Source organism: Chenopodium album, chromosome 12, assembly GCF_948465745.1.
Source record: "Chenopodium album chromosome 12, dcCheAlbu1.1, whole genome shotgun sequence".
NCBI lineage: Eukaryota > Viridiplantae > Streptophyta > Magnoliopsida > Caryophyllales > Amaranthaceae > Chenopodium > Chenopodium album.
This window is the reverse complement of record NC_137845.1, coordinates 53,261,529-53,270,523: the sequence shown is the minus strand read 5'-3', so window position 1 is coordinate 53,270,523 and position 8,995 is coordinate 53,261,529. Positions and strand designations below refer to the sequence as shown.

General features: G+C 38.8%; 1 protein-coding gene across 1 annotated transcript; it reads right to left on the bottom strand.

Moving 5' to 3' along the window:
* Positions 1–4,298: 4,298 nt before the first annotated feature.
* On the bottom strand, positions 4,299–5,324 carry LOC145571355 (uncharacterized). Its single transcript, XM_081630404.1, has one exon. It carries the CDS (start codon positions 5,322–5,324, stop codon positions 4,299–4,301), a length of 1,026 nt encoding a protein of 341 aa, XP_081486530.1.
* Between the last annotated feature and the right edge of the window lie 3,671 nt (positions 5,325–8,995).

Below are 8,995 nucleotides of genomic sequence, written 5' to 3'. Positions count from 1 at the left end.
TTAGCACCTTTCCAATCTTCGAACCGATCTTGTTGAGAAAATTGATGTCGAAATATTCCACTGGGAGATTCGGAATCCTTACCCATACAGTGAGCACTCTTATGGGGGCATCATCCGGGACAAAATTAGGAATCCATTTCCTAATCCTTAGGTAATTATCATCCAATAACCAAGGTCCTTGAGTAAGGACATAGTTATAATCTACTTGATTGGTAAAACTCGCAATGTAGTAGTTGTAGCCAATGTCAGTCAGAGATAACTCACCTCGAATGTTCCATTTCTTTTTTAGCCTCCTCATTAGTCCCATATACCCTATCTTTCCACCAAACATCTTGATAATTAACGATGTTTTCCATGGCAGTCTTAACCTCCGTTTTTCATCCTTAGAGAGGCTAATAACCGGGCATCTATCATCTCTAAGAATTTCATCTGGTGGTTCCTCATCATCAGAAATCTCATCGTCTTCAATGTCCTCAATCATTGCCAATGACTGCTGTCTTTCTTGTGGATTGCCATCACCCTTCAGAAGATCTCGAAACGAGGTCTGGGTTCTTGGAAATCCTTGAGGTTTGAATCCCCCAATATGGTTACCAGCCGTAACCTGAGCCATGCTTTCTTGATTGTTTGTCTCAACCTCCATCATCTCATCATCTATTGCATAATTTCGACCCGAGGTTTGATGAGAAATTTTCCTTTTAGGTTTTTTATTGGAACAATCCAATTGGTCATGTTCTTCCCTAGTTTTTTCAGTTTCACTCACAAGTTCCCTCACAAGGATTGGTTTCGAGGAGAGCATTTTCGAGTATATACTGGAGTATAAACGAAATATTTTTAAAAGTCAAAATATATGATTTACTAACATTCGATATATGAAGTACTATTCTATATATATATATATATATAATATATATATATATATATATATATATATATATATATATATATATATATATATATATATATATATATATATATATATATATATATATATATATATATATACACACACATTCATTATAACAATTGATACAAGATAAAACTAATTGAACCATGCTTATGAAACTGTATTGTAGTACTCTTATACTTCATTAATTGACGAGAAACTAGTAAAAGGAAATATACACTCCATATAACTAATGCGAGTCACAAGAAGGAGAGTTGTATTTGCAATGGATGGACCACCAACCATAATTTAACATGACTCGAACTCAAGTAATGACTAAATTATGACTCAAGTTTTAAATAGATCGGATCCGACCTCATTGATCCCGCCACAACTGACACCTGTAATGTTAACATAACTTTAGATGGATCATGGTTGTGAATATTTTTGTTGACCGTGTTACCAAGATTTTTCTTGGTTTCATCTTTTTCAATTAAGCTTTGAGTTTCATCGCTACGCCGACGACGGTGGAATAAGTAGTACCAAATAATAATCGGACAACCAAAGATGCGTGCAAAAAGGCTTCGAGATTTTTTATTATGATGAGTACTTGACATCGTTTTTTTGGGTGCAAATGAAGGCAAGGCCCTTTTATTTAAAATAAGAAAGCGATTAAATTACAAACCGGGGAGTGGTGACTCCTAACATATCCTCCCGAAGAAGCTCCTTTATTTCGACTGGGGGACTATCGAAATAAAGGACCCTCTCCCTTTGGATAACACCTAAATTAGCAAGACTATCTGCCACCTTATTCCCTTCTCGGTAATAATGAAAAATACATGAATTAAGCCCCAAGGACTTAATGATACTACGACATTCCCTTAGCATAATCGAGCCTTCCCCTCCTTGTAAGTGATCGCTTTTAAGTGCTTCAATACATGCCTTATTATCCATTTGTATAACAAGCTTGGAGATGCCTTTCGAAATAGCCATCTGAAGTCCCAGCTCCAATGCAAGAAGTTCAGCACGGTAAGCAGTACAAGCACCAAAATTGGCAGAGAAAGCCTTGATAAAATTCCCAAAACAGTCTCGTAATATGCCACCACCACCAGCAGCCCCAAGGGATCCTTTTGCGGCACCATCGGTGTTCAATGCTACCCAATCCCCTGGAGGTGATAACCACTTGATAAAAGTTTCTCTTCGAACAGGGCCTTTGTTGACAGAAGCTTGATCATCCGATTGAATCATAAATACCCTCCAGGTTTCATCCACCCTAGCTTCTACGAAAGAACCCTTGTCATGAGGGATTTCCTCACTTCTCCCAAATGTATGAAAGTTGCGCCACTTCCAAGACCACCACAAGGTAAGAGCAAAACAAAATGACCATTTCTCAGAATGAAATGAATCCTCTACCTTCAAGTTACGAATTAACCAGGAGTTCAAATATCCATTAAAAAAAGAAGGGTGCCTAGCCGAGCCTCCCACACTTTCCCAAATATTTCTAGCAGCTTCACAATCCCTAAGCATATGAAGGGTAGTTTCATCAGTATCAAGAGAGCAACATAAGCACCTTGGGTCATTGGTTAGGTGACGATTTAGGCGATTCGCATTGCAAAGCAAACGATCATGTAGTAGCAGCCAAAGGAACATTTTAACTCTTTGTTAAACTAGAGTTTTCCATGCTAAATCCCACTTGGAGTCCTTCGAAATTTGGTCATCAGTCTTCATGATTTCTATAGCAAATTTTACTGAGAATTTGCCCGAATTTGACCCTTTCCAATACCTCAAGTCTTCAATCTCAGAGCCTTTGTACACTTTGTGAGCAGCAATTAATTTTAGACAGTGAGAAGGCAACAAGTTTGTGAAGACATCCTATTTCCATTCTCCCTCCTCATCCCACATTTCCTCAATTGTTGCTCCATCAATACAGTCAGGTACAGGGGCAGAGGTTAGGTCTCTAAGAGGGACATCCGTCGCCCAACAATGATCCCAGAAGTGAGTTCTACGCCCATTTCCAATTGCAACAGCCGACCCTTTTCTAATCCATTGTGCATTCTCAGTAATGCCTTGCCATACGTTCGACATACCAGAGGTGGGTGTGAACATATCGATGTCGCACCTACCTTTGCAATACTTCGATCTAAGGACTCTAGACCAGAGGGAATCAGGCTCAGAAAGTACTCTCCAGCCGAGTTTGGTGAGGAAAGCAGAATTGGCTTGGCGAGTCGGTCGAATACCAAGACCACCCTTTTCTTTCGACAGCTGCAATGTCTCCCATGAGAGGAGGTGTATACGTTGGTGTTCCTCCGTGCCACCCCATATAAATCTACGAGTCTTCCTATCAATCTCATAGCAAATACCACGTGGTATTTCGGCTGTTTGCATAGAGTAATTAGCCATAGTTGTGAGAGTAGATTTTGTAAGAGTGACACGACCTGCCAGGGATAAATATTTGGTCTTCCAACCCGAAAGCCTTCGATCAATTTTTTCACAAATATGGGCAAAAGTGGCTTTCGTTACTCGACTTGTTAAGGTAGGCATGCCGAGATATAAACCCAAGTCAGTAGTACATTCCATACTAAGAGCCTGACTTATACTAATTTCATCATTGCTAGAGACATTATTAGAAAAGTAGACTCGGGATTTAGGAAGGCTAACCCGCTGCCCGGATGCATTACAAAATCTGTCAAGACAGTCTTTGATAATCAAGGCTTGACCAACAGAAGCTTCGGCAAAAAGAATTAGATCGTCAGCAAACAAGAGGTTAGATAGAAGCGGACCTCCCCTGCTAGCATAGATGGGTTTCCAACTGCCAGTAAAGATTGCTTCCTCTATGACTTGATTTAGACATTCCATGCATATCACAAAAAGATAGGGTGATAAAGGATCACCTTGTCTTATGCCCCGAGTAGGATGAAAAGCATTAGTTTTCTCACCGTTCCAAAGAAGTTGCATTAAAGAAGAAGTAACACAGTCCATAATGATTTCAATCAAGCTGATCGGGAAATTCATCTCCTTGAGTGTATCACGGTCCTTGAGTGTATCACGGATGAAAGACCATTTAAGACGAGCATATGCTTTTTCAAAATCGATCTTAATAGTCATGTACCCTTTTCCACTCTGTTTGCGCTTCATTGTATGGATGACCTCTTGAACTATAACAATGTTGTCGGTTATTTGACGCCCCGGGACAAAACTTGCTTGAGAAGAGGATATGAGTTTTGGCAAGAGAGGCTTTAGCCGATTGAAAATTGCTTTCGTTATGATATTGTAAGTAACATTACAAAGACCAATAGGTCGAAATTGAGAGGGAGAGTCAGGATTGTCAATTTTGGGCAAGAGTACAAGAAAGGTTTCATTGAGGGAACTCGGAAGCCCTTTACCATCCAAAATCGACAAGGCCATTGAATACACATTAGGGGCTACCACTTCCCAATTTTTCTGAAAAAATTGCTTGAAAACCATCGGGCCCCGGAGCCTTTAGAGCACCCATATTCTTCACCACATAATCTATATCACACTTAGTAAAGGTTTGGCACAGAGAGTTCCATTCAGTTTCTGAGAGTTCCCTGAATACCCCCCTAGGAATGTTCAAGTCCCCTGTGTGTCCTTCATCCGTGAAGAGAGAAGAAAAATAGCCAACTACCAGATTTTTCACCTCCTCAGTATCATGAACCCACTGCCCTTCATTGTTTTTGATGGCAGTGATCTTGTTTCTCCATCCTCTGACTATTGTGCTAAGGTGAAAAAAGGATGTGTTACGATCCCCATTTTCAATCCATTCGACCCGAGCCTTTTGATACCAGTAAAGTTCTTCTTGCTGCAATACCTCATCGAGTTCTCGACGAAGCTTAGCCTCAAGCTTTAGCAACCCCGAATGTCTGTTGGTAGCAAGAGAGGTCTGCACACCTTTGATGCGAGCCATTAAAGCACGTTTTTCTCTAAAAATATTATGAAAAATATTTTGGTTCAAATCTTGCAATTCCTTCGACAGAGAGGAAAGCAGGGGGATGAGAGGGGCTTTTGAGTCCCATTTTTGATCTAAAAAATCAGAAAAGTTTTCATGAGATAGCCTGGTTGCTTGAAAACGGTAGGGGCGATTTAATGAGTCAAGAGGGGCAAAGCCGTTAGGAGAAATAAGGAGAGGACAGTGATCCGATTGTAAGGCCAGAAGATGCCTGACTCTTGCCTTGTCGAAGCGCACATTCCAGTCAGCTGAGCATAAAACACGATCTAATCGAGCACTTTTTCTAGTTGCTGTTGTGTTGCCACGAGCCCAAGTATGTGATGGACCAGAGAATTCAACTTCCACCAATTGATTGTTATCAACCCAAGCATTGAATTTTGGCACTCCTACGAGTAGTTTCACTGCAACTAGAACTCCATTTCCAAGCAAACCGAGTTTCATTGAAGTCTCCTGCAAGTAACCAAGGGTTGTCATTCCTTCGAGCAAAATCAGTTAAGTCACGCCATAATTCTTGATGTTTAACCGGATCCAGACTAGCATACACAGTAGAAAAATACCAAGGTAAATCACCATTTTTGGTAATTGACATTGTAATGTATTGATTTGATTTTTCAATGGGATCTATGGTGACTAGTTCGGGTTTCCAGTAAACCCAAATTCCCCCACTAAACCCTTGGGCATCGACTCTTATATGACCATTAAAGCCAAGCATCGTAGCAATTCTTTAAGCATGATCTCCACCCATGTGAGTCTCTACCAACGCAAAAACACAAGGTTTGTTAACTCGGATAACTTCCCGGAGTACCACCATAAATTCTTTGCTACCGACACCTTGTACATTCCAAACCATACACGTTATGGGAAAGGAATTAGGATTTATGTTATGAGCTAAATTCATAAAATCAGTCGAGTTAGGGAAGGATGCTATGTAAGCTTCAACTATAGCACGCAAAGCATGCTTAATTTCCATTGGTAACTTCAAGGTTACCATCATCTCTAAATTCCCCGGGCTCGGAGGGTTCCATGAATGTATCTATATCTGAAGGATGCGAGTCAGGGGGTTTGCCACCCCCATGTAAGGTTCCTCCATTGGAGCAGTCAGGCAGAGGGTCTTCTCTGGAGGGATCTGTAGTACAATCGGGGATGGGACTAGGAGAGACATAGGTCAACGAGGGAACAATTTGGCTTGCTGAGGGTTGACTTTTCAGGTTCAAGGTGGAATTCGTGTTTGTGGCTTCAAGTTGGGCTTGAAATACTGGAATATTTTCTTTGCCTGCAAGGTCGGTTGAGAAGGATTTTTGTGACTTATTTTTTGGCTTATCATTGGTGGAATTTCTCAAGATAGAATTTTGAGAATCTTTTTTTTTGATATTTTGACTTCCTGCCATTTCTTTGAGTTACCTAAAAATTGGCCTTGAGCTTTATCTTTAGGAGGAGATATACCCGAATTAAAATGCAGGGGAATATTAAGGGGGATTTGGACTTGCGAATCAACTCCTAAGTCCACTGAGCTAACGTAATCTTCGGTGTTAATCACATCCTCACCTTCCGCAATTAACGGATTTTGGGAATTATTTGGGATAATATTTTCCTGAATAATTTCCTTTTCCAAAACCGAAAATCTCGAACCTCCAGGATTTTCCCCCTTATCTTTTGCTAAATCTTTTTTGAAATTCAAATTTGAATTTTTCCCCGGACCTTCCTTTCCTGCCATCATAGTTGGTTTTTCCGGCCTGGGAGGACGCTTCCTTGGAGGTGGTTTTATAACCTGCATCCAGGAGCCGTAATCTTGAACTTCCACCATAGGTAGAGCCTTAGCTAGATGTTCTTCAGACAGGGCATTTTCCTCAAGCATCTCCTGATCAACAGAATTATGGACCATGGAAGGACAGTGATCCCCTTGATGACCAATTTTTCCACACTGGAAACAGATCATACGCAGGCCTTCGTATTGAAATTTCCAAATTTTTCGACCCTTAAGCCAGAACTTTGATAATAGAGGTTTCGAAAGATCAAGTTCAATACTTAATCTTGTGAATTTTCCTCTTTGAGCTAAGGCAGTGTTGTTATCAATTCGAACAACCTTGCCAATCTTGTTTCCAATTTTGTGAAGAAATTCTTGGTCAAAGTACTCCACAGATAGAGGAGGGATTCTTACCCAAGCAGTCAAGAATCGCATTGGAGCGTTGTCAGGGATGAAATTGGGAATCCATTTTCTAATTGTGAGATAATTATCATCGAGCATCCAAGGTCCTTGTGTAAGAACATGGTTATAATCCCCCAAATTGGAAAATCGAGCAATAAAATAGTCATGACCAATATCAGTTAACACTAAACCACCAGTTAGTTCCCATTTTTTCTTCAATCTCTTCATGAGAGACATATACCCAATTTTACTATCAAACATTTTGATAATAAGGGTATGCTTCCATGGTTGACGAAGCCTGGCTTTTTCCTCCTTGGTTAGTAAAATCACAGGGCACTTTGGATCGTTTTCCATGTCAGTAGGGGCCTCATCATCATCAGATAGGTCCTCATCCTCTTCAATCATAGGTTGATTGATATGAGTACCCAGCAAATTGGTGGAATTCACCATGTCACGAAACGAAGTGCCTGGGGGAGTTAAGCCTCGAACAGGTTGCACAATCGGAGGAACATTGGCTATGGATGGTTGATCAACATTGGAATCATTTTCAAAATTAGGGTGATTGATTTTGCGTTTACTTTTCTTGGTTGATCGAACAAGTTGATCATTGGTTTCAGGATTGGAAGCATGGTTGAGGGCATTTTCCATGAAAGCGTTGAGAGTTATTTTTTCTAAAGCCATTGTGAAGGTTGTTTATTCTTTCCTTGTACGCCGAAAAATTATGAACAGAGACGTGTTGAAGATAAGTTTATCTTTACTTTTAAGGATGAATCTGACATTATAGTCTGAGTACTTGACATCGTAGGTAGTAGGGTTGAGCGTTTGTTTGGCTTGTGATTGGGATGTTTTCAATTTTTTATATTTTGATATTGCGTTTAATGTGTGTTGAGCCTTTTATAAAAGGTTTTGCTAGGGTTTGCAATACAGGAATAAGGTTAAAATTAAAATAACCTTTATTTTTTTTAAAGGACAAAATAATCCTTTTATTGTACGGTATATTGCATCCAATAACCAATTACGAAGTTTAAAAAATCATCACTCATAAAATAAAACTTTTCCTAATTTATACTTATTCCTGGATTACTCTCACGCAAGATTTTTTTTTTTTAAGAAAACTCTCACACAAGATTGGAATATTTAAAAGAAAAAAGTACAAAAAAAAAATTTGATAGCCTAATAGCTAATCAGATGCCCCCGTGTGATTTGAAATTGGGAACTTAATTAATACGAGTATCCTCTTATCTCAAATTTATATCGACTACTTAATCAACAAAGTTTCGCAATTATTTTTTGATGTTTAGAGAGCCATAAGGGCGGGGGTGAGAATCGATTCCAGGATCTCCTGGCACCGGAAAAGGAAGGTCTAACCACTTGAACTGTTCCTCATTCTCACAAAGTTTCGCAATTATGTCGAGAGCCAATTTGAACATAATCTTGTTGTAGCTAAAGCATGTAGAAAAGCTTATCATCTCAATTCTCAAATAGCCTATTTCTTTCTAATTTTTATATCATATTTTTGTAATAATCATAACAATTGAACTCAATAAATGTACATACGTTATTTATAAATTTGACCATAATGAGAGTGAGGCATAACTCAATTGGTTAGAGCTCCTTCTCGGTTCCAGGAGATCTTGGAATCAATTCTCACCCCCGCCCTTGTGGCTCTATAAACACCAAAAAAAAAAAAAAAAAAAAAAAATGACCATAGTACTTTTTAGTTGGTTAGTAAAATACATATTTTTGTGTAAAATATATTTAATCAGTATATGTATTGTGCAAAAAAAAAAAAGATAAATAATGTTATATTTTCAAAATTCTACATCAACAAATATACAAAACATGCACCTTATTTCGATCTATCATTTAAAGAAAAAAACAAAGGAACAAGTATGAAAATAAATTAAGAAATACCAAAATTTCAACCAAATAACCAATGTAAGCTTCTCCACAAAAGTCGAATTAAATTTTCCAATAAATCAAACAATCTCATTAACAT

Excerpts from the sequence above, each read along its gene's own strand:
- LOC145571355 (XM_081630404.1), bottom strand. The coding sequence starts at position 5,324 with ATGACAACCCTTGGTTACTTGCAGGAGACTTCAATGAAACTCGGTTTG.